This window comes from Mirounga leonina, unplaced genomic scaffold (assembly GCF_011800145.1).
Source record: "Mirounga leonina isolate KUSES-001 unplaced genomic scaffold, KU_Mleo_1.0 Mir_197, whole genome shotgun sequence".
NCBI classification, from domain to species: Eukaryota; Metazoa; Chordata; class Mammalia; order Carnivora; family Phocidae; genus Mirounga; species Mirounga leonina.
In genome coordinates, this window is record NW_023270494.1 from 14,347,497 (window position 1) to 14,373,092 (window position 25,596).

The 25,596-nt window shown below is 43.4% G+C and overlaps 1 protein-coding gene across 2 annotated transcripts in view; it reads left to right on the forward strand.

Moving 5' to 3' along the window:
- Positions 1 to 25,596, forward strand: part of TEX2 (testis expressed 2) — a 98,668-nt gene that overhangs the window by 36,286 nt on the left and 36,786 nt on the right. The window contains exons 1-5 of one of the 2 annotated variants that reach the window (XM_035026278.1): positions 1,812 to 2,369; positions 3,998 to 5,636; positions 22,128 to 22,328; positions 23,396 to 23,735; positions 24,976 to 25,223. In XM_035026278.1, the coding sequence (XP_034882169.1) occupies positions 4,023 to 5,636; positions 22,128 to 22,328; positions 23,396 to 23,735; positions 24,976 to 25,223 (2,403 nt within the window). In that variant the 5' untranslated portion in view covers positions 1,812 to 2,369; positions 3,998 to 4,022. Of the gene's footprint in view, positions 1 to 1,811; positions 2,370 to 3,997; positions 5,637 to 22,127; positions 22,329 to 23,395; positions 23,736 to 24,975; positions 25,224 to 25,596 lie in introns of those variants that run through there. The other variant, XM_035026277.1, reaches the window with a different exon arrangement.

Consider the following 25,596-nt stretch of genomic DNA (forward strand, 5'->3'; position numbering starts at 1 on the left):
GGCAGGAAATCCTCCTCTGTGGCAACATGAGCTATAGGCCCTCCCCTCACAGGACTCAGGAGCCAGTGTCAAAGCCCAGGGTCCTGTGATCTGCTGGTGGCTTTGGAAGAAGGAGACCTGTTGGGAAGGAAATTTCCTTCTCTGTTCTTTCAGTTCCTGAGGGCTTGATAAGGTGGTCTCGTTGTTTGGAGCTCGGTTATAATTGAGTTGGAGTAGAGGGCAGGAGCTAGTTACTTTTTTAGGATGCTAGATTGTCAGGTGGATAATGAGATGACTCTTAATTTGTCCACACAGCTGGTCACAGGCTGGTGGCTGAGACCTGAGCTTTTAGTCCCTGGGAGAGCTGTCCGTGAGGGAGCACAGGGAGTGGGTACCAGGTCCAGGACAAAGCAGTCATAAAGCCCGTGCGTGACATGCTGGAGGAGGCAGCCTGCTGTGGTGAAAAAGGCATCAGGACATCAGTGTCAAAAGCCCATGTCTAACTGTCCCTCCCTTCCCCCTTCTCGGTCAGTGCCGTGGCCTTGGACAAACCATGTTATCTTCCTGGGGGAGGGTCAGTTTTGCTGGCCCTAGCAGCCAGCCACGGGAGGACAAAGAGGAGGGAGCTTGCAGTAGTCCCCGGGAGGAGGCAGTGACCCACTTGATGGGTTGTCTAGAACCCAAACCATTGACTCTGGTTCCACCACATTCAATTATCTAGCAATTTTGGTCCTAGAAGCAGCTTTTCTTCAATCTAATCCCCTCATTTTGCAGATGGGCAAACAGGACCCTGAGATTTTCTTCTATTTAACAGTAGTAGTGCTGCTGTGGCCTCACAGGGCAGGTTTTATCAATGTTTTATCATATTTTATCAGGTAAAATAGATAAAACACAAACATAAAAATAAGCCTACAAAAAACCCCTATCTGGTGAAGTAGAGCAAGGCTTCGGTCAGTGCGGATGCGGGGGAGTTTATGCTGGATCTCTGCGGCTACTCCCTGAGCCCTGGAGAAAGACACTGGATGGTAAGCCAGACTGTCTGCCCTTAGCTGGCTCCCTGGCACCCAGCTCTCCGTGGGTCCAGCTTGGGCCCTACTGGCTGACATAGGCCTTGAGACAGTCTGATCAGAGAGGAGCAGAGGCCCCTTCAACTGGCAAGTCAGGGGGCCCGACTGTGTGGAGGAGGATTGGGCAAGGAGGCCCCAGTGGTGGTCCTTCCTGGGCAGGTGCTTGCTCATTGTACCGCAGGCTCCTGGATACACTGCTGTTTTCTGTTTTCTCCCTTTGGCTGCTGCCTGGACGGGACTTTGCCTGTGGATTCCCAGGCCATCCCACCCTCAGGGATAGACAGGCCTCTCCACTCTTGCCTTGCTCCCCAGAGGACTGACTCACACTGTTCAGCCCCCAAATCGTGCTCTGTCTTACCTCTGTGCCTGCAGTCATTTGAACTTGTAGCCACCACTACCCGTGAAGCAGCCTCAGAACAGCAGAGCCTTACAGGTCATCCTTTATGTTATTAAAACAGTTTAAAGATTTTATTTATTTATTTGAGAGCGTGCGCGCGAGAACTAGCAGGAGGAGCAGATGGAGAGGGAGAAAGAATCTCAAGCAGACTCTGCACTGAGTGGGGAGCCCGACACAGGGCTTGATCTCACGACCCTGAGATCACGACCTGAGCCGAAGCATGGGACGCTTAACTGACTGAGCCACCCAGGTGCCCTGTTAGTAAAGCAATTTAAATGAAGCTTATTTTTCAGCCTACTGAGAATTATCAAGTATCAAACTTTTCTTTTTAAATTACCTCTATAATTTTCTTCTTAAATTACACTTACAAAACTAGGTGACAGTTAAATGAAAAACGTGTTGCACTTGGTATTTTTCTTCTTACTAAGCTTACAAACCTGTTGATTTAAAGATAACCAGGAAGGATTGTCCTGGACCTGAGGCTGTGTGTCTTTTTAACTTGCCCTCAGCTCCTGGATTTAAATTGCTTTGTCTGCCCATAAAGATCATTCCCTTTTCCTGAATCTGTTGGGGATAGGAGAGCCTGAGGATCATGGTGAGCATGGGCAAAACTCTGTTGGAAAGTTTCTATGAACATAACTTCTCTTAAGTATTGATGCTAAAAATGTGTAGTTACAGATGTGTCCACGTTGTGACTGTGCTCTTGAATGGTTGTTCTTGTCATCATTGGGGTATTTTCTGTTCTAGTGACGCAGGATCACTGCCACCCACGCCCCCACCAAAGGTTTACTTTTTCTCTTGTTGGTAGTATCAGGTGCCAGCATTTTGCACATGAATATTTGACAGAAGACTCAAATATAGGAGTTCTTCAAACTAAAGAAACAAGCAAGCAACGTAACATTGATCGTCTCTCGTAGATTACTTGTGTAAGTGTATTATGTTGGGTTGTATACAATCATCTATAAACATGTAGGATTTTAGATTTGGAAAGAACTCGTGATCCTCCATTTTACAGATGAAGATTCTGAGAACCAGACAAGTTTTGGCTTGTTCAAGGTCCCACAGAGTCAGCTGGAAAAAGAGCCAAGTGCCAGGAGCTCTATTTGCCTGCCAGCGTGTATATACCAGCAGCTCCCAAGGCTGCGCTTACACTCCCCAGGATGCCACTCCTGTACTTCTGGTCTCCCCCTGCTCCCCAGCGCCCACCCACCCTCCTGGAGGTAAAGGCCCATCTGGCAGGACACATCATGCCATGCTCATCTTACACCTTTTCGCTTCTTTCCCATCATGCCCCTTCTGCCACAACCTGCCCATCCATTTATTATTTAATTTAATTTAATTTTTTTTTTTTTTTTTGAAGTAGGCTCCATGCCTAGAGCCTGGGACCTGAACTCATGACCCTGAGATTAGGAGTCACATGCTCTATTGACCAAGCCAGCCAGGCGCCCCTTCCCCATCAGTTTAAGAGGCTGAGCAGGTATCCTACTTCCCACACTGGTCTTAGCTTCCTCAGAACACCTGAAGTTCATTCCTCAAGTGTGTTTTAGCTCCTTTGATAGGGTCTCTTTCCAGATTGTGGTGTTAATTTCCATTTTGTAGGGTCTGTCATGGTGTGTGGTATCCAGTAAATAGGCCTTTAGTGAATAGGGAGAGAGGTAATGTACTAGATACCGCAGGGTCGGCCTGGTGTCTTCTGTTTTGCTGCCCAGCTTTTCAGGTGTCTGTCTTCTCCCCAGCTGGCTGCTGAGCTCCAGAAGGGCAGAAAGCATAGCTTCCACGTCTCTCACCATAGCCCTTAACGGAGTTCTTGGTTGGTGATGGGTTACAGCATTGAGACTTAATTTTCCTGCCCTCTGAATCTTGGGTTCAGTTTAAAATATGTTTCCTTTATCCTGAAGCCCCAGAATATGACCATGTCTTCATGGCTACCTAAGTACTCTGCCATTTGGGGAATAAAGGAGCCAACAGGGTGATAGCAATTCATCTAGAGATTTCCCTTTCCACCCTTGGAGACTTCGCTGCTCCTTCGCTGTGGCAAGATAGTATGAATTCTGGTGGGAGAAGCAAGCCGAATATTTGTTAGGATTGCTGGGAAAATAGCACTGGAAGCAGTAAATCATCCTGAGTTGGCTTTTTATAGCTGTCAAACAGTGGTGAAGTTTTTGTTCCAAGATCCTCAAAATCCCCAGGCTGCTGCATTCTATTCCGTTGGACTTCTGAGGTAATGCAGCTAACATCTATTGTGCAGGTATTTCAAGTGTTGAAATATAGAATGGCTGGTAGAAATGAGCCAGTTAAGAGGGAGGAAACAATTACTCAGCTGTTGTGAAGTCAGATCGTATGGCCTTTATAATACCGGTTTGTAGCTTGCTCATAAAAGAGAATGCCTAACTGGGATTTATCTGGTGAAAATTAAACCATCAAGCCCGCTCAGGTGAGAAACAGTGGCCATCTGCCAAGGAAAAGCATAATCACCATTTGGAAGGGTGCACACGATAGCCTCTCCTGTGCGGAAACGGCTCTCTGACTTCCGGTTTCCTTGCTCTTTCCGCAGAGCCTGAGCCCTCGAGAAGCCGGCGATGACAAGTCTGAATGGTCGCCATGCCGAGAAAACCATTGACATGCCAAAACCATCAGCCCCCAGAGTGCACGTGCAGAGGTCCGTGTCCCGAGACACTATCGCCATTCACTTCTCGGCATCCGGGGAGGAGGAGGAGGAGGAAGAGGAGGAGTTCAGGGAGTACCTTGAGGAGGGGCTGGACGACCAAAGCATTGTAACAGCGCTCGAAGCCAAGGAAGACCTCTATCTCGAATCCCAGGGTGGCCATGACTCCTCTGGCCCTGCCGCCCAGCTCATCCTGGCAGGTGGACTGTCCGTGTCCCCTGCCATTTTGCCCGTCTCCGAGAACACAGTAAAGCTGTTGGAGTCCCCTCCTCCGGCAGTGCGAGTACTAAGTACGGTGCCATTGGCTCTGTCCCCAGGGTCGTCTTCGTTAGGCCCCTTAGCTAGCTCTCCCAGTGTGTCATCCCTTTCTGAGCAGAAAACCGGTTCTTCCTCCCCGCTGTCCTCTCCTTCCAAGTCTCCTGTCCTCTCCTCCAGTGCCTCATCCTCTACCCTGTCCAGCACCAAGCCCTTCATGAGCCTTGTGAAGTCCCTGTCGACCGAGGTTGAGCCAAAAGAACCCCCCCACGCCTCGAGGCACAGGCACTTGATGAAGACATTAGTCAAGTCTCTGTCCACAGACACCTCGCGGCAGGAGGCAGACACCGCGTCCTGTAAACCACCCGACTCCAAGCTCAACTTACACCTGTTCAAGCAGTTCACACAGCCACGCAACACAGGTGGGGACTCCAAAACTGCACCTTCCTCCCCACTGACTTCCCCCTCCGACACGCGCTCCTTTTTCAAAGTGCCCGAGATGGAGGCTAAAATCGAAGACACTAAGCGACGCCTTTCAGAAGTCATATATGAGCCTTTTCAGCTCCTTAGTAAAATTATAGGGGAAGAAAGTGGCAGCCACAGGCCCAAAGCCTTATCTTCAAGTGCTTCAGAGCTCTCCAATCTGTCCAGCCTGAACGGTCACTTGGAAAGCAATAACAACTACAGCATCAAGGAGGAGGAGTGTGATTCCGAGGGGGACGGCTGTGGGAGTGGCCCCAGGGCCTCAGATGAGCCCTCAAGAGAGGTGGAGCCGAGAAGCTCCCAGGTGAGCGGTCTGAAGGACTTGGGCCTGAAGACGAGCTCTCTGGTTCTTGAGAAGTGTTCCTTGTCTGCCTTAGTGAGCAAAGAAGATGAAGAGTTCTGCGAACTCTACAGTGAGGACTTTGATTTGGAAGCAGAGGTAGAGAGTACAGTTGATAAGCTCCCGGATATCCCTCTCAAGCCCGAGGTGCTGGCGGATGATGGTCCAACTCTTGACAGTGAGGACGAGGCCCACTCGGCCGTGCAGCACCCCGAATTACCAGTGAAGACCCTGGGCTTCTTTATAATGTGTGTCTATGGGTACCTCATCCTCCCCCTCCCCCATTACGTGAGCGGACTCTTTCTGGGAGTTGGTCTTGGATTCATGACTGCAGTTTGCGTGATTTGGTTTTTTACACCACCAAGTGCTCATAAATATCACAGATTACATAAAAACCTACAACACTGGAACACAAGATCTCTGGATATCAAAGAACCGGAAATACTGAAGGTAAGTCTGCAGCCGCTGGTGAGCACACGCACTGTCTCCCATACAGCCTGATTTTTAGATCCAACTTCATTTTTTTAGTTGATTGCCATGGGTTTTCACACAAGCAGTGTTTTTAAGCCTTTGAGATCTCTTCATTCTCCGGCCAGGCAAGAGACTTCTCTGGGAAACCTCATTCTAGTTCACGTTTTAGCAATTCACCAAGTTTTTCAAGGATCTCCATGGTGCTAGAGAGTAGCATTTACATCCAGTTCGTATTTCAGTCTCTCTCTAAACTTTCCAGGGATTTGCTACTTGCTGAGGATTTATTATAGCTGAGTCTGCTAGGATTGCGTATTCTTGACACCCTGGAGGAGGGTTCAGCACTCCTGGAATGCCAGCGAAGGAAAGGAGGAAGAGAAGGCAGATTGGTGTCCTGGTTGGCCATGTTGGCACTCCTCCTTCCTTTGTGCATCGTAAGATGCAGGCTGGAGAAAGAGACCTCACTTCCCACTGCGCAACAGTCTTGGGATTTGGGCCCCCCGCCGAGGGTGCTGGGATGATCTGTTAGGGTGCTAGAAGAAAATATTAGAACTTCCATTCACATTTATTTTTGTATATTTAAAAAGCTGCTGTGTTTTGTGTATGTCTCAAAATATACGAGATACAAACTTAACAGCTGTAGCTTAGTTTGTAAGTCATAGGCACATATACACAATTTATATATATACATATGATTTTTTAATTGTGGTAAGATGCAGATAACATACAATTGACCATCTTAACCATTTTAAAGTGTACAGTTCAGTGGCATGAAGTACATTCACATTGTTGTGCCCTCATCACTAACGTCTGTTCCTTGTGCCCCAGAAGCTCCGCACCTGCTGAACAGTAACTCCTCGTTTCTTCCCTCCCTCCAGACCCCAGCAACCATAGTTCCACTTGGTCTTTTTGATTTTGAATATCCGAGTGTCATATAAGTGGAATCAGACAGTATTTGTCTTTTTGTGACTGGCTTATTTTACTTAGCATAATCAGAATTAGTCAGAATTTCCTTTTCTTTTAAGGCCAAATAATAATTCCATTGTGTGTATATACTCCATTTTCCTTATCCATTCCTCCAGCAGTGGACACTTGGGTGGCTTCCACGTTTTAGTTATGCTGAATAATGCTGCTATGAACATGGGTGTATAGATATCTCTTTGAGATCTTGTTTTCAGTTCTTTTGGGTATATACCCCAAAGTGGGACTATTGGATCCGATGGTAATTCTGTTTTTAATTTTTCGAGGAACTGCCGTACTGTTTTCCACAGAGGCTGTACCATTTCACCTTCCTGCTAGCAGAGCACAAGAGTTCTAATTTCTCCATATCCTTGCCAACATCTGTTTTCTGGGTTTGTTGTTTTGGTTTGGTTTTAGAGGGTTTTTTTGGTAGTTCAAAGCTGGTTTCATTTCTCTTTTAATAGGGTTTTTCTCCCTTCTGTTTAAAAAAGTGGCAGCATCTCTTTCTATTGCAAAAAAAAATAGAAACAAAAACAAAAAAGCAAAACAAGGGGAAGAACGCTCTAAGGGTCCAAAATACTATTTGTTTTCTAGTTTCATAAACTTTTTATCTTATTAGAAAGAAATACATGGACAATGTTTTTTTTTTGGTTTTGTTTTTTTAAAGATTTTTATTTATTTATTTGACAGAGAGACATAGAGAGAGAACCCAAGCAGGGGGAGTGGGAGAGGGAGAAGCAGGCTTCCTGCCTAGCAGAGAGCCCGATGCCTGGCTCGATCCCAGGACCCTGAGATCATGACCTGAGCTGAAGGCAGACGCTCAATGACTGAGCCACCCAGGCAGACAATTTTTAAAAAACACAGGAAACCCAAAGAAAAAAATTATTTTTTTTATCATACTAGTGGGAAGGGATTAACGATTTTGTTCTATATCTTGGTTTTGTTCTTTTTTAAAATTTCTGCGAGTATATATACACCACACGTGTGCATGCTCACTCTTTTGGTTTTGACTTAATGAATCATGTATCTGATTTTTTTTTTTTTTCTTTCTTTCCCATGGCAGTATGTTAGTTATGGGACTTTCTTTTTTAAGAGAAGCTGGTGCTGAGTCTTGAGGATATGACACACTTAAGCTTAGTATTAATATATGAAGTGGAGTAAGAGTGACTCATTATGGTTGCTATGCTTTTAATAGGGTGGTGCTGTGACTGCCTGAGTTACATGCGCTGTAAGTCAGTCAGTATAACTTTAGCAAAGAAAAATGGTACTTCTATATTACTCTGATGCCTAACAATCATGACATTCAGTTTTTAAAAAAAAATTTTTTTTAAAGATTTTATTTATTTGACAGAGAGCACAAGCAGGGGGAGCAGTAGAGGGAGAGGGAGAAGCAGGCTCCCCGCTGAGCAAGGAGCCCGATGCGGGACTCGATCCCAGGACTCTGGGATCATGACCTGAGCCGAAGGCAGCTGCTTAACCAGCTGAGCCACCCAGGCGCCCCGTGACATTCAGTTTCAACTGGCTCGAGCACTTGACTTATTTAGGGTGGCTTCATTACTGTTCAGGAAAAGTTGTATCTTAGCCTGGAGTCTTCTGTTTAGTGTAGTGGGCTGTTTTTAGAAACCTGGCTAAAGGGGCGCCTGGGTGGCTCAGTCGTTAAGCGTCTGCCTTCAGGTCAGGTCATGGTCCCAGGGTGCTGGGATTGAGCCCCACATTGGCTCCCTGCTCAGCGGGAAGCCTGCTTCTCTCTCTCCCAGTCCCCCTGCTTGTGTTCCCTCTCTTGCTGTGTCTCTCTCTGTCAAATAAAATCTTAAAAAAAAAAGAAACCTGGCTAAATACTTTCTTTATTTTATAAAAGGAACACTACTACAGATTAGAAGGGTAGGTTGTATATTGTAAGCCAAAAATTTCAAATGCAAATGTTCTTTAATTTTACTGAGTTGGAGATCATACTCTGGGGAACCGTTTAAAAAATATGACACTTTAAACATTTAGCAGTGTTGACATTAAATTTAGGACTCAAATGGTGTGATAAGAAAAGGAAAGTATAGTGGAGTCTATCTTTAAGCATCTATTTTGTGTTACATTTTCTCATTGGACATTGTGCTTTACTTTCTGTAAGAAGTAGGATAACACTAGCTATTGTAACAAATTACAAGTTTGTTTCTTGCCTGTGGAACAGTCCTGTTTGGGTATTTCTGGTGGGTGGGTGGCCATGCCCACATGTTGACGCAGGGGCCCAAGTTCCTTCCATCTTGTGGCTCAGCAAACTTTCTTAAAAGGCCAGATAGTAAATATTTTATGCTTGTGGGTCATATAATTTCTCTTGCAATCACTGAACTCTTTATTGTAGCAGGAAAGCAGCCACAGACAATGTGTAAATAAATGGGTGTGGCCCATTTATAGAAACAGGCCTCGGGCTCAATTTCTTGACCCCTGCCTAGGGTATTAGAGTTCTTTGCATCCAGCTGGCAGAAGGAGAGTGAGAAAGCAAAAGAAGGCCTGCCTTCTGATAATGTCTGGACCTGGAAGTGACACACATCACTTCTACTCACATTCCATTGTGAGCTAGTCACATGGGTCCTCCAAAATGTCAGGTGTCCTAGGGAATCTGGGACTTGGCTGGGCAACTTCTTCCCAGCAACAACTAAACACTGTAGAAAGGGGTGTCCAATGTCTGAGGCACAGCTCGCCTTCTCTGCCTCACTTTCATAGTACTTATAAGAGCCCTAGTTATATGTATATCGCCTATCTCCTCCAGTCCACCACAGGCTTCATGAATGCACAGGCCATTCCATCGTGTTCATCGTTGTGTCCTCAGCACATGGCACATAATGGGCACATGATAAGTACTTATTGGATGAATAGGTGGGTAGATGGATGGATGATGAATGAGTGAATGAATGAATGAGGCTTTATCGGGAAATGTAGGTGGTGAGGCAGTATTGACCCTGTCATCTCCTAATGAAGTTGCTTTTTAAAAGAAATCCCTGATACTTAAGGAAAAAATTTAGTTGGGTTGAAAGGGGTGGTCTTTTGAGAAGACAAAAAGTAATTACCAAAAAGTACAGATTATGGAGAGGTTTTTCTTTTCCCACTGCAGTGGAAAAGCCAAGATGGTCCATCTTTGACAGGATTCGGAAGTTGATTACTACTTAGAAATCTCTGGCAGCAAGTCTGCTCTTCTCTTGCCTGCACTCCTACAGCGCTGGCCTCCTGAATTCAAAGGGAGAAAAGATTGCTGGCATCTGCCAAGTAGAGCATTAGAGAAATGGGGATAGTGGCAAGTTCTAGATTTCTGCTCTCTAGATTTACAGCTTTAAGAGTGATGCAGGAGATGGGCCTTGGTTTCTTTATAAAACAGATCTGTGAACCTGTTCCTAGGGTCGGAAAAGCCCCTTTTTGAAAATAGGCTTGATTTAGGGAATTAGCTGTTTTGAATTATTTTCTGTGGAGGATGTAATGGTGCAGTTCTTGAGGGCAGGCATGGAAACTTTAAAAAAAAATCACAGACATGGGTTATAAAACCTGCCTGTGATAAAGATCTCTAGTATAGAGGCCCAGCATTGACAGTGATCCTGCGTACCTCGTGCCCTCAGTAGACTCTCTCTGGGAGCCCCATGAACCAGACAGGCAGGAGGGTTAGTACTCCAACTATTTTAGGAGACTGTGTGTCTTTAAACTTCGGAGCCATGTAAGTTCTCAGTGATGGGTCCAGGACTGAGAGTCTGAGTCCTAAATTGGCTCCATAAACAATTCAGAAAGCATTGCAGTTTTTCTTCAGTGAGACTTCACATGAAGGTGAAAGGGAGGAGAAAAGTAAAGCTCTTTTGTGCTTTATCCAGGTGATTTTACTGTTCCATCCACACTGTGGACATTTGTATTTAAAAATGACCCTGTTACAGGGGCACCTGGGTAGCTCAGTAGGTTAAGTGCCTGCCTTTGGCTCAGGTCATGATCCCGGGGTCCTGGGATCGAGCCTCGGATCGGGCTTCCTGCTCAGCGGGGCGTCTGCTTCTCCCTCTCCTTCTGACCTCCCTGCCCGTGCTCTCGCTCACTTTCTCTGTCTCTCTCAAATGAATAAAGTATTTAAAAAACAAAATGACACTTCTGCAGTGGTGAGTATATGGGTTGGAGAGTCACAAAGACTGTTAGCAGCCAAGTACTAGCTGTTCTCAAAAACTGATATGTGGCTGATTAGGCCTCATGACCCTCCACCATCTCTCACTCGACCCTGCCAGTCAGCAGCTCTTTCGTCTGGGACAGAAGCAGTCAAAACCTCTGGAAGGCTGAAGAGTTGTCACCAAGTCCACAGAACAGCTCTTAGAACCTCCTCCAAAGCCTGCTTGTTCTTAATGTTTGGGAATTCATACATTATGATTTCATACATTCATGCTGCCGATGAGAAGCAGCAAATAGGAGAAGCGTGGCTACACAGACACCAAGTGACAAGTCGAACTCGTGAGAGCCCAGGGGGAGATCAAAATGCTAGGAGACACTAATTTGACTGAAAGCTTGGCAGTCTGGGTATGTTAGCTCAAGGCAGAGCTTCATGTGTGCTGCAGAGTCCCAGAGGCTTCATTTTGAGCAACAACCCCTGTGTGGTAACCTGGGGGTTTTATTTTGGGTGACTAGCTAGATACCCTGAGCTGGGGACCCTGGGAAAGAGTGGGTTTGGGCATCAGGAGAATTGCATTTGGGATGTTTGTTTTTGCTGAGCATTCTTAACAAGTTGGATGCTTCTTCTCTAAGAATGTACTTGTCACAGGAAGCCTGGGTGGCTCAGTTGGTTAAGTGTCTGCCTTCGGCTCAGGTCATGATCCCAGGGTCCTGGGATCGAGCCCCGCATCAGGCTCCCGGCTCCGCAGGAAGCTTGCCTCCCCCTCTGCCTGCCGCTCCCCCTGCTTGTGCACTCGCTCTCTCTGACAAATAAATAAATAAAATCTTAAAAAAGAATGTACTTGTCACTTGACTAGGAGTGTACTTAATTCAGTGCCATTCCTGTACACTGATGTTTCCACATGTCTGTAATGATAAGCTTCCTGAAGATTTCATAAGGTTCTTAGATGTATGTTTGAGTGTATGACTCACGCAGTTTTAAATTATATTCATGGGTAAATTCTTTATCTCAGACTTACAAACCACCCTGTAGAACACAACACTAGAATGTTGGTTTCCGGAGTGATGATCTCTCTTTTTTTTTTTTTTAATTTTTTCTAAAATTATTTTAATGCAAACATAAAAAAAATCTGTCTCTTTTTAAAAGATATGGCCCATGGGGCACCTGGGTGGCTCAGTCGGTTAAGCATCTGCCTTCGGCTCAGGTCATGATCCCAGGACCCTGGGCTTGAGCCCCGCATCAGGCTCCTTTCTCGGTGGGGAGACTGCTTTTCCTTCTCCCTCTGCCATTCCCTCCCCTCCACCCCGCTTGTGCTCTCTGGCTCTCTCTATCTCTCCGTTAAATAAATAAATAAAATCTTAAAAAAAAAAGATATGGCCCAAGAAGGTCAACTAAAATTACATTTCCACCACTGCAAGACTAATAGAAATGAATTTTAGAGAACCTTTTTTCCTTAGGTTATATCACATTTAGATTTTTAGTAAGAGGGATGGATTTTTTATTTATTTTTATTTTTTTAAAGATTTTTATTTATTTATTTGACAGAGAGACAGCGAGAGAGGCAACACAAGCAGGGGGAGTGGGAGAGGGTGAAGCAGTCTTCCCGCCGAGCAGGGAGCCCGATACGGGACTCGATCCCAGGACTCTAGGATCATGACCTGAGCTGAAGGCAGACACTTAACGACTGAGCCACCCAGGCACCCCAGGGATAGATTTTTTAAATCATTGCAGTCCCTAAATACAGGCTTTGGTTTTGACATGTAAAAATGATTTTGTGAGGAAAACATTATAAATTTTGAGAAGAAATTCAAACTTGTAAATTTAATCTCGATTTCATGCAATTCTTTAAGAAATTAGAGTGTGCAAATCTTAAGGAGAGAACAGCCCCATTACAGCCAAAAGAGACTTGGGTTGCTTTTTTGTTGGTGTCTTATAACCCCCAATACAATAAGAAATAAAACATTTCTTTCTACATTATACTGAACTGAAAATATACTGCTCCCATAATGGGTCACTTGAGTTTTTATGGATGGCTTTTATAAATATGGCTATTTCCTAAAGTCCTTTGTTGCTTGAGAAATACCAGGTGAGATGTTTCAGTGTTCAGTTTATTGTAGAAAATGTCTAGTATATACAAGAGAATAGTATAATGAAACCCCAGCCTCAGCTTCAACAATTATCAACATTTTGCCAATCTTACTTTTCCTACTATTTGCCAGTACATTCTAAAACTGTTCTTTGGTCACCTGAATTGGGTAGATGCTGCCCTAAAGGATGGAAAAGCTGAGATAAAGGCCATTTTGCAGAGTCTGTGGCTTTAGCTGTGACCCCACTGCTTCTAGTGATGTGGACATGAAGGTGACCTTGGAGCAGTCAGTTGGAGGATGTGGATGGTATTGATGCTGGTGCTCCTCTCCCCAATGGACTTTTTTTCCTTCTTGATGGTTTCTTTGAGTAGTGTTTATTTTGAATGTTGACTGTTGGCTTAAGGCTGTCATTCATAGTATGAAGTCATACAGATGTCTGTAGGTTTTTTTGTCTTTTCTGGGTAAAACCAAATTTGTATCTAAAGTTCTGTAAATTTAAGTAGACTGTTCCTGCCGTAGTCTCTAAGTCCATGATCTGTGAGATCATGTTTTAACTGATGATCCAGTTCTAAACCATTAATCCATCAAAAAGGGTCGAAACCTGCAAAGAGAAAAATCTTGCTTATGCTTTAGTTTGGGGGACAAAAGAAAAGTCCCCAAGCTTTTTTATGGGCTTCAGAGAGGATTTTCAGCAGGAGGGGCCTCGGGCCCTGGCTCTGTCCTTATGTTTAGGATTTGTTCCTTCCCTGATAGGCTAGATGAAAGAATGATGCCCGGGAGCTGAGTGACAGGCAGCCTTAAATGCCAGCACAGCCATGTGACAGCACGATGTCAGCCCCACAACACTGAAGACAGATAGAGAAAGCCGCATCGCTTCCTCAGGCCAGAGGGCTGGCGCATTGCTCTGGTCAGCACAGCGTCAAGCTGACCAAGAGAGAGCATTGGTCTTGACCTCCTGGCTGGCACTGTAACTGAAAGTGAACACAGTGGTAGTTCTTCCAGACTTTATTATTTTGCAAAAGGTTAATTGCAGCTTTTAATCTTTCCAAGTATTAAATGAGTCCCTTTATAGATTGTGGTTTATACTTTCAGCCAGACATGGCTTCTAAGTCCAGTGGAGAATTGAAGGGAAACCCCTGACCTTTTACAGACAGGATCACAGGACCAGTCTGTGGGCCAGGCAGCTGCAGGCCAGCTGACTGTGGTCATTGTCCCCCAGTGCATGCACTGTCTCCATTTTAACAGCTCCAGCCTCTGAAAGAAACAAGGCTTGTCTGAGCTGCTTTAGTGTGGGTTGAGAGCATCTCTGAGTTTTTAGTTGAGCTGTTGAAATGGAATGAGTTGCTAACTATATACTATATCTCTTTATCCCCACTCCTATGTCCCATAACAAAATAAAATTGGAGAAACATCTTACTTGGTAAGAAATGGAGGGTTAAGAACTGTAGAACAGCTGAGCAGTGGATAGCTGGGCACTATATGGGAAACTGGGGGGAAGGCCTTGAAGTTGCTGCATGCTCTCAAGATCTGATACTTGACTGCTTAGGTCTGGAAATTCCGTTTGCAGCTGAATCCAGGGCGTTGGTCAAGCTGCGGGGAAAAAGTTGGCTGATTGATGGTATCAAAAGGCAATGGGGTTTGCATTGGGAGATCACTTTCTGCAAGGGTAGCCTGCGTGGTTTGATGTCAGTAGAGTGCATTAGGGGACAGAAGCAGGAGAATCATGCCTGGTGGTTACCTCTTGGCCCGAGCCTCCCACTGGCCATCAGCATCCTGGATGCCTGACTGATGCAGGTCAAGTAGCAGCCCCTGTGAGTCTCTCAGGGTTTCCTATCAAAGCTTGTAATATTCTGGAAGGAGCCCTGCATGGGAGTCAAGAATCCTGAGCACCAGTCACAACACCTACCTCTCTCTGTTACAGAGAAGTGGCTAATTCAGTTTCTGTCCTGAAAAGCTTGAACATCTTTTACTCCTAAGATTCTTCCTGAGGTTACTTATTCTCTTGTTCTGTGCTATTTTGTCCAATTATAACTTGGTTTTCTCCTTGGGAACAGTGACCAAGCCTTCTACTTCAAAGTAACCTCTGCCAGTCTCTGCACTTAATAGAATCTCAGCTCCTTCTGTGCTTCTCTCTGCTTATGCAGGTAGAGCAATATTTACAGGCCGTGAAGTGCACACCAGCTTGTCCTGCTCACTTGTGCTTTACATACAGATTTCATGTAATCCTCATGGGTGCCATTTGAATTAGGCTACATTCATGTATTCAGTCAGTGAACATTTGTTACAACTCTGATTGTCTTGTGTTTGTACTCAAGTAGACCAGGCAGTTAACAGATACAGTGATAGGAGGAAGGTAATAGAGAACAGAGCCTAGGTGATCAGAGAGGCTTCCAGGGAGAAGTGTCATCTTTGCCATGACATGGGGGATGACTAGCCAGACCGAAGGTGGGCCATGCCATGGAGGGGAGGTAGGAGCCTGGGCCTCGACGTCAGGTAGACTTGGCTTAAGTCCTGGATTTGCCACTCTCTGGGCCACTTTTTTTTTTTTTTTTAAACCCCTCTTTAGGCAAATCACTTAACCTCTCTCACTGTTTTGCTCACTTAGAAAATTTTAGGTAATTGGCAGAAGTAGCTAATGTACCTGAAGTGCCTGGATCATAATATGAGCTCAGATGTCAGCTATTATTACAAATATTAATGTCTTAAAAAATCTTACGGGTAAGATTTATTCCTTTTACTATATATGCAAATTGTACCTCAGTAAAGTACTGTTGGCATGGAGAAATTCATCACGGCTGGAGCAGAGGGTAAGGTGGGGACGGGGGAGGCATGAAGCTGGGAAATAAGCCGTGTTAGACCTTCTCACTGGCAAGAAGACCAAGGGTCTAAGGATAAGCATCATCCAACTTGGCAGTTAGCAAGTGGCGAAGCCAGGATTGGAACACAGGTGTGTCAGACTAAGCAGTTCTGCTGATGTTTGTGGATGGGTTGCAGTGTTTTGACCAGCAGTCTGTCATGTATGGTTAAAGGTCGGGCCTCACTAAAGCCAACAAATGATTGTCCACAATAGACATGCAGTTGCAATCTTGATTCGTGGGTTATATCTATTTGTTGGCAGCCATGGGCTTTAGCCTCTGGTAGCTCCTGAACACAAAGAAAATGGTTGAGTAGGAAGCAGGCAATGTGAAGATAAAAGGAAGGAGAAGCCACAGGGCCCTTTGTGTTGGAATGCAGCCACTGGTGATTCTGAGAGGAGCATGGGGAGGAGGAGGCTCAAGCCAGCCTTGAACCAGAATAAGGGAGCTTGGAGCCCCCTGGACCTTTCCTGAGGAAAGGCATCTCCTAGATTCTCTTCCTAGGCCTACCCCTGCCTCTCACCAGTGTCCTCTCGCGGGGCAGGTGTGGCGTTTTGTTCCCGAACTGTGTAGGACTTGAAACTCTCTTTTCTCCTCCACATGCCTCTAAATCAGGTTGTTCAGTTTGGCAAGTGGTAGAGGGTAACCTGCTTGTTATCTGCCAGAGCAGTCAGCAAAGGAAGACCACATATCATCTTGGAACTGTGGCCATGTTGGGGGGGTCACAGGCTGCAGCCCAGCAAAAACTCCAGATGGCTGGCTCTCTGGCTTGGGTAGGAGCTCAGGCTGCTGGGTCGAGAGCAAATCCCTGAATCACTGGAAGTGGTTGCTCTTGTTAACCAGATACAGGGAGTTTACCAGGAATAGTAACCGGCCAGCAGTTTGTTAGACTAGTACAGAGCGATGGCTCTTCACCAGGTGATCCTGTAAACAGATGAGCTGAAGCAGTCAGTGCTTGTGTCCTAACGTGTGCCTGTGTGTCCTGTCTTCTTTTCTATAAAAAACAGAGGAATAAGCTAAAAGCTTAATGTGAGTTTGTTTGCAAATTGAGCATCTTTTAATGACCTTATAGAACTGTAAGAGTTTTCAAAAACTTTAACCTTTTACTTAGATTACTTTTTTCTTATTCTTTAGTTTTTAAGATTGTATGTTACCTTTTTTTTTTTAAGTATATATATATTTTAGTAATCTCTACACCCAACATGGGGCTTGAACTCACGACCCTGAGATCAAGAGTTGCATGCTCTTCTGACTAAGCCAGCCAGGCACCCCACCTGTTAGCTTTTTAAAGTGGTTTTGAATTTCTAAGATTGAATGTTGCATCTGGAGATTACTTAGATTATCTTCTCCCATGTAATTTGGTAAAGCACCTAGTAAAACACAGCGTAAAACTGCATGTGTTGGAAGTATCAGCAAGAAGGGCGCCTGGCTGGCTCAGTTGGTAGACCCTATGACTGTTGATCTCGGGGTCAAGAGTTCGAGCCCCATGTTGGGCATAGAGATTACTTAATATAAAATAAAATTTAAAATCCTGGAAGTGTCGGCAAGAGAAGAGGAGAGGAGGATTTTGATCATTCTGCGTGAGCCAGGTGTCTAGGTTTGAAAAGCCAGAACCTACGAATTGGATGTGTGCTAATAGAGTAGCCACCGGCCACATAGGGCCGTTGAGCCCTCGAAATGCAGCTAGTTCAAACTGAGATGTGCTCTAAGTGTGAAATATATGCTGGATTTTGAGGAATTAGTACAAAACAAGGAATGTAAAATATAATTAATAATTGTTAATGTTATATGTTGAAATGATAATATTTGGATATACAGTTGACCACTGAACAATGTGGGGGTTAGGGGCATTGACCCCCTGTGCAGTTGAAAATCCCTGTATAACTTTTGACCACCCCCCCCCCGAACTTAACTACTAATAGCCTGTGTTTGACTGGGAAGCCTTACCAATCACAGTCGATTAACACATATTTGGACAATATATATATTGTATACCATTTCTAAAAGTAAAATAAGCTAACGAAAATATTAAGAAAATCATAAGGAAGAGAAAGTACATTTATAGTAGTATACTGTATTACTTGAAAAAAAATCTGTGTTTAAGTGAACCTGCACAATTCAAACCCATGTTGTTCAAGGGTCGACTGTATTGAATTAAATAAAATACATTGTTAAAATTAATTTCACCTGCTTTTTTCTTTTTTTATTATGGCTACTAGACAATTTAAAATTATGTATTTTCATGATGCATATTTATGGTTCATATTATATTTCCATTGGACAGTGCTTCCTTGGACAATTCTGCATTTTCTGACTTACTAGGAAAGGCAAAACGAAAGCAATTGGAGAGAAACAACCTTTTATTCCCAAATGCCTCTTATTCATAAATCAGTTAACCTGTGCAGTCTCAGGAGTTTCAAAAGGGCAAAATCTTTACAGCTCACATTACTCTATTTCTCAGAGACTGTCCTATTATTTGAGAATAACTTCATAATATGCTTATCTTTTTTTTCTTTCAGCCTTTCTAGTTTGGTGATGATGACAACTATAATGCAGGGTATTTTGTCCAAAATTCCAGTATCATGTTAATTCTATTGACTTTTTTACATGTCTGCTATAATTTTACATAGCTAGAAACAAATGAAAAATCTTTTATATGGAGATATTATTGTAGAAATGTTTGACTTATATCACATTATGATTATCATAACTCAAGAATCAGTAATAAAAGGTTTAACATCTCAGCTAAGATGTAATTATGGACCCCACAGAGGGTATCACACATGCCATGTATCCTCAAATAGTCTCTATTCTAGGCAGGAGATGTACACTCAGAGTGAAATAATTCAAGAAGAGCAATCCCTAGTGGGGACTGTATAGCTAAACGGCTCATAAATGACACTGATAGAAGTTGCTATTTTAATCTCATTGTCATTCCCTGGCCCTAAGAAGTTCTTAAGCACCAGCCCTTCCATCCCTCCCTCCACAGATTCTTCTTGGTTTTAGTAGCTCTGCAAGTAAATACAACCTGCCCTTTGAGCATGGCTCCGAAGCAGCCCAGAAAAATCAGATCTGCTTCAAATTCTTTATTAATCTAGTTGCCTTTAGAACTTTAGGCCTAGTAAACCTATTTAGGTAAGAAAGTATTTTCTGCAACCAAATTGGATAAAAAGAAAACTGTGGATTATATGCCAGGAGGTCTTTAGCAAAAATGTTGTTTGAAACATTTTAGACAAACATTGTTTAAAAAGACAAATATATTTATAGAAAATGCATATTTTTTATAGTGTACATGGAACATTCACCAGATACACCATATTCTGGGCCATAAAAACTTAATGAATTTAAAAGAACTGAAATTATAAAAGGCATGTTTTCTGACCATCATGAAATTAAACTAAAAATCAATAACAGAGATATCTGGAAAATTCCCACACATTTGGAAATTAAACAACATACTTCTCATTAGCCTGTGAGTCCAAAGATAATCACAGGGAGAAGTAGAGAATATTTTAATCAAATGAAATTGAAAATACAACATATCACAAATTGCAGCTGATGCAGTGTTTAGAGGGAAATTAATAACATTAAGTGCTTGCTTTAGAAGTACAAATTACCAATATTAGGACTAAAAGAATATTGCTAGACTCCACAGACTTAAAAAGCATAATAGGGAAATATCACAAACAACATTATGCCCAGAAGTTGGTACACTTAAATGAAATAGACAAATTCTTTATAAGACAGAAACTACCAAAGCTCATTCAAGAAGAAATAGATAGCCTAATTTCCAGTAGAAATTAAAGAAATTGAATTCATAGTTAAAAACCTTTCTACAAAGAAAACTGCAGGCCCAGATGGCTTCCTTGGCAAATTTACCAAACCTTTAAGGAAGAAATATTTTACACAAACTCTTCCAGAAAATAGAAGGAACACTTCCCAACTCATTTTATGAGCCTAGCTAATATTGAAAGATATTGCAAGAAAACTATAGGCCAATTTACCTTATGAACTTAGGGTGACAAATGAACCAAGTATTAGCAAGCCAAATTCTGTAATGTATAAAAAGGATAATAATAGTACTGTGCTGTTAAACTGGCTCTCTGGATCAAGAGGAAGTCCTCTTTGTACCGTTCACTGATTTCCATTGTATAAAAACTCCCACAAACAAAACAAAACAAAACCCTCCCACCGTGGCCAATTGTAAGCTACCAATGTGAGGTCACTGACAGTGGAGTCAGGAAGAGATGTGTAGAATTAGCTCTCGTGAGCTGGTGTAACCCAACTTCAGCACATCATGACCAATACATAATCTTCCCAAGAATGCAAGACTGGTTGAACATTCAAAAATCCACGAATATACTTCACCATAATAACAGACTAAGAAAAAAGACAAAAAACTATGAACCAAAGAATGTCCTTAGTTCTATACTTAGCAAAATAAACCTACCCAAACTGGTGCTCTGACTGTACAGTCCCCTTCAGGCCCCACAGTCTCTTTGTTGCTTGTCCCCCTTTTCATTTCATTGCTCTGATCATTGCAACATCTAGATTACACCCTCTTCCTGTGGCCACTCGCTTGCTCATTTAACATTTTTAATAGATGCAGCAATGCAATTAGGAGGTGGGAGAGCTACTCCTAACTCACGCAAAAAAAACCCTACTAAAATATATAAAACTATATAATTGTCTCATAAATTTCACACACACACACCCATGGTGAAGTATGTTTGTCTGTTTTTACTTACATTCAGGGTACTCTTTGTGACGACCTTTTAATGGTTACTCCAACAGGGTTGTCACATGGTAAAATGAAGACCTAATTCTCTACTGATGTGGGAGCATCCTTGAGTCAAAAATCCTGTCATTATTTATTTATTTATTTATTTTTAAGATTTTATTTATTTATTAGAGAGAGAGAGAGCACATGAGAGGGGGGAGGGTCAGAGGGAGAAGCAGACTCCCTGCCAAGCAGGGAGCCCGATGCGGGACTCGATCCCGGGACTCCAGGATCATGACCTGAGCCGAAGGCAGTCGCTTAACCAACTGAGCCACCCAGGCGCCCCAATCCTGTCATTTTTTAAATCTTTGTATCGACTCCTGACACATTACTTGGCACATAGACTCAGTGCATGTTTTGATGAATGGATAAATAAATAGAATTCTAAGGATTCCTCATTTGCAGAGGCTCTCAGGTCAAGACTTAAGTGTGAGACTCAAGTACTCACTGTGGAAATGGCCATTCTTTGAAAAGAATGACATTCCCAATTGCATTGTGATTTTTAGTACTTCTCTGCTCAATTCAAAAACATTTATAAAATGAGGGGAGTAGAGAGGCGCCTGGGTGGCCCCTCAGTTGGGTAAGCGTTTGACTCTTGATTTCTGCTCAGGTCATGATCTCAGGGTCGTGGGATTGAGCCCTGCATTGGTCTCCTCATTCAGTGGGGAGTCTGCCTGAGATTCTCCCTCTCCCTCTCCTTCTGCCCCCCACCCACCATGTGCACATGCTCTCTCCCTCTCTCAAATAAATAAATCTTAAAAAAAGAAGAAGAATAAAATGAGGGGTATGGAAGAGAATCAATTAAAATTCCCTAGAGAACTTTTTTTAAAAATACATCTGGGCCACTGTATTATCTGAAAAAGGACTGTGGGGCAGGTAGAGTATTAAATGATGAATATTGATCATCGCTATGAGAGTAGATTTACCATAATTTTATGGTGTGTTAGGCTTTTGTACACTGCCCATACCCTTTAATATGTGTGCTCTTTTTGAAGATCAATGTGTAAGTAAGTACATTTATGTTGTTGGGGGGGCACCTGGAGCACAATTTTACTCATTTAAGTTACTATATATCTTTGGATTTTGACATACTGTTGATTATATCTATAATTCTTAATGCCTAATTTCTGATCATCTGCCTTACTGTGTGATTTAAGTGATCTAGAAATGGAGTGGGAGTGGTAGGTCTCAGTTCTGGAATGATAGCATGAGTTAGTATGATCTGTGAAATTCCAAAGATGGTTTGCAGGTGAGCTGAGAAGAGGATGAGTTTGGCTAATTTAAGAAGGCCAGACTGGGTAGGATTATTCACCCCTAGAGGAGGTTAGGCTGAGAGACTTGCTCTATTTACATGAATAAAACTTCTGAGTTTCCTGATTTGCTTGTTATCTTTAAAAAAAGAAAAAGAACCTTTTATTTAGAGAAATGGACATTATCATTACCCTCCCAAATCCAGATTTTTAGTTATCAGAAACATAGCAGATTATAGCTCCACACTGATTATCCTTCAAGCTTCGCACCTGTTTTAGCAACTCCTAGTCACCAGTGAATTGATACTTGCCTCACAGTCAGGTTTGGTTTCAGTGTCCTGTGTACCTCAGATCTTCGTTTTTGTATCAAATAAGATTTGTGTTTATTCTAATTTTACTAATGGAAGTTTTTCTCCATCAGGGATGGATGAATGAGATTTACAACTATGATCCAGAAACTTACCATGCAACTTTGACACATTCAGTCTTTGTCCGACTTGAGGGTGGGACCTTAAGACTTTCAAAGCCCAATAAAAATATATCCAGGAGGGCAAGCTACAATGAAACAAAGCCAGAGGTTACCTACATCAGCCAGAAAATCTACGACCTTTCAGACAGCAAGGTGAGCCTGGCTAATTTGAGAAACTAAAATGAAAGAAAAGCATTTGGAATCTTGGTTGTTTTACTGCGTTTTTCCCCCTCAAAAGAGTGTGTGTGTAGAGTGTGCATGTGTGTATGTGTGTGTGTGTGTGTGTGTATAATTTAGGGCACTACCTTTCATGCAAATCACCCAAGCATCTTTTTAAATGTAGATTCTATTTCAGCAGCTCTGAGTGGGACCTAAGAGTCTGCATTTTTATGAGCTCCCAAGTGATACTCTTGCTGCTGGTGGTCCGTGGACCACACTTTGAGGAACAAAGGCATAACACACTCATCTGACTTTGAGAGTTAACTTTTAACTTTTCAGTCCAACAAAAAGCTAAGTGTAGTGGTGCTAGGGTAATAATGAATGAGGACTCTGTAAATGTGAAAATTATGGATATGCAAAATAATTCCATTTGATAAGTGTTATATACTGCTGTTGTTGAGAAATATAAATTGTTGGTTATTCCAAAAAGCTGTAGGTTTTCTGTTATAACTCATGTGAGTGATCTTTAAATTTACCTCAAATGACAGAAGTATTTAAAATAGTTTTTGTATAAATTTACTCTTGAGACTGATAAACTTGAGCTTCCCATCTAGATCTAGTTTGATAAATTCTTTTTTTTTTTTTTCCAAATTTATGGTTGGTCCAAGGTCATGAAACTTAGTTGATGATAACCTGCTAATAATTTTTGTGTAACTGTTACCTGAAAATTACAGATACTTAATCATGGAACGCTACATCAAAAACTAATGATGTAATGTATGGTGATTGATATAACCATAATAATAAAAAAAAAGAATTACAGATACTTGTAACTCTTGCAAAATTCTTAAACATCTACTTCTGGAATGAGTTTGAAGAATAACAAATCACTTCTAAAACTTAATCCCAGTTTCTATAGTCATGTTGTAGACAGGTGGTAATTATTTTACACATTGTTTTAGTCAAAAAGGCTATAAAGTTTGCATTTGTGTTCTGCATAATATTAATGAACAGGCCGGTTCTTAATTTTGTATGTCAGTCATCATTTCCCTTTCCTGTAGATTTATCTTGTACCCAAAAGTTTGGCTCGAAAACGAATCTGGAATAAAAAGTACCCCATTTGTATCGAGCTTGGTCGACAGGATGACTTTATGTCTAAGGCCCAGACTGATAAAGAGACTTCTGAAGAAAAGCCTCCAGCTGAGAGAGAGCTGGGAAGCGAGGACCCTAAGAAGCCACCCCATCTTCAGGAGGGAACACGATCTAGCCAGCGAGATCAGATACTCTATCTCTTTGGGAGAACTGGCCGAGACAAAGAGGAGTGGTTTAGGCGATTTATTCTGGCATCTAAACTGAAGTCGGAAATCAAGAAGCCACCTGGTGTCTCTGGAAGTAAACCAGGTAATGACATGTGTGCTGAATGCTTAAGTATTTTTAAAGGGTCCATAGGAGAATGGAGAGAGATTCCCAGGTAGGAAGGAAGGAAACCCACTCTGAACTGATGACCTCCACCTAAGGAATGTTCTCAGGACTCACTTACCTTTTAGGCTGGTCATTGCAACCCTTTGCACCAGATCATTTAACCAGTGACGGAACAGCTTGCAAATGTATGATTTTTGCCTTTGTTGGTAACTTAGGATTATATTTATTTGTACATACTGTGACTCTGAGAGAAGAAACATCAGGAGAACCCTGGTTGTGATAAGGAGGCGGGTAAGTCAGGGCAGCGTATCAGGCTAGTGTTCTCAGGCTCCCAGCCCTGAACACGCTTCTCCAAGCCTCAGATCACCGTAGAAATGCAGAGTCTCTGGCCTCCCGACTCACATTTGTACTGATAAATGAGCCTCTGCTCATTTCCTGTCCTCCTGCCCCGTGTATCCCACTTGGGCCCTCACTGAACCTCTCAGTGTCCTCCAGACATCCTGGGCCCTGTCTTCGCTTTTTGCATATGCTCCTCCCTCTACCTGGAATGTTCTTCCCCCACCTGCACCAGGAAAATGCCAACTATTTCTTCAAGAGGCAGCCGAGAGGACTCTACCTGTGAAGTTGGTACTGGGGCTTTCTTGGGAGAGGTAGTCACCTCCTCCTTTCTGCCCTGAAAGTCCTTCAGTCATGCTTCAGTTGCCATGGTTATTATAGAGAGCTGTAATTTATGTGCCTAGGTGCCCAAATTCAAGGGCAGGGATTATGTCTCATTCTTCTTTTCATGTGGAATTGGCCCAGAGAAGGGCTTGATAAAAACCTTTGTTGAATAAAAGATGACAGGTCTGGAATTGCCGTGCGCTGTGGGCCAACGGTTAGCTTGCGGCCCACTTGCCATTTGTCTCTGGGGCTGTGGCAGTTCCATATTTGACCCTCAGTGATCACCAGGAAAAAAGAACAAGGTACTTACCACATGGACCTCATGGCTTTCAGTTCCTCTGAATTGTTTTAGAGAAGAAAAACCGTTCTAAAAAATGAGCTATTATTAGAGTCGGAGGTATTTCTCAGGATAGGAAATAGCCTTATAAATATTTTTTTAAACAATCATTTGTTAGCATGTTAGCTGCTTGTCCACTTAGCCCAGGGCAGTCTGTTCGCTGTTGCGTTGACTTTGCAGTCATTTCCTTCCCGCATTAACAGCCGCCCCGCTTTGCTGCAGGGGTTTTGCCCTCATACAGCAGACACAACAGCCCCTCGGGGCACCTGACCCACAGCCGCAGCAGCAGCAAAGGCAGCGTGGAGGAGGTGATGTCGCAGCCGAAGCAGAAGGAGCTGGTGGGCAGCGTGCGGCAGAAGATGCTTCTGGACTACAGCGTGTACATGGCCAGGTGTGTCCCCCAAGAAAACCGAAGCCCCCAGAGGAGCCCGGTGCAGAGTGCGGAGAGCAGCCCCACGGCTGGGAAGAAGGTAAAGCTGGCTGCCCAGGCCGTGGCTTTTCTGCTTTTCTACTCAGACTCGTTTCTGCAAACGTAAGCACTTGGAGCGCTTCCTGTGTACCAGGCCCTGCCCTAGGCACTGGGGACACAGTAGTGAACTAGACAGATGCGGGCCTTGCCCTCAGGGAGCTTGTGCTCTCGGCAGGGAGGCAGCAAGAAACAAACAGCTGGTGGTGGCAAGAATTAAAAGAAAGCCAAGGATGGAAGTGGGGAGGGTGGAAAGTGGCCAGACTGCTATTTTAGAGTGGTGGTCAAGGAGGGCCTCCTTGCGGAGGTGACGTTTGGGCAGAGACCTGACCACAGTGAGGAAGTGAGCCATGGGATGAGTGTGGGAGGAGCCTCCC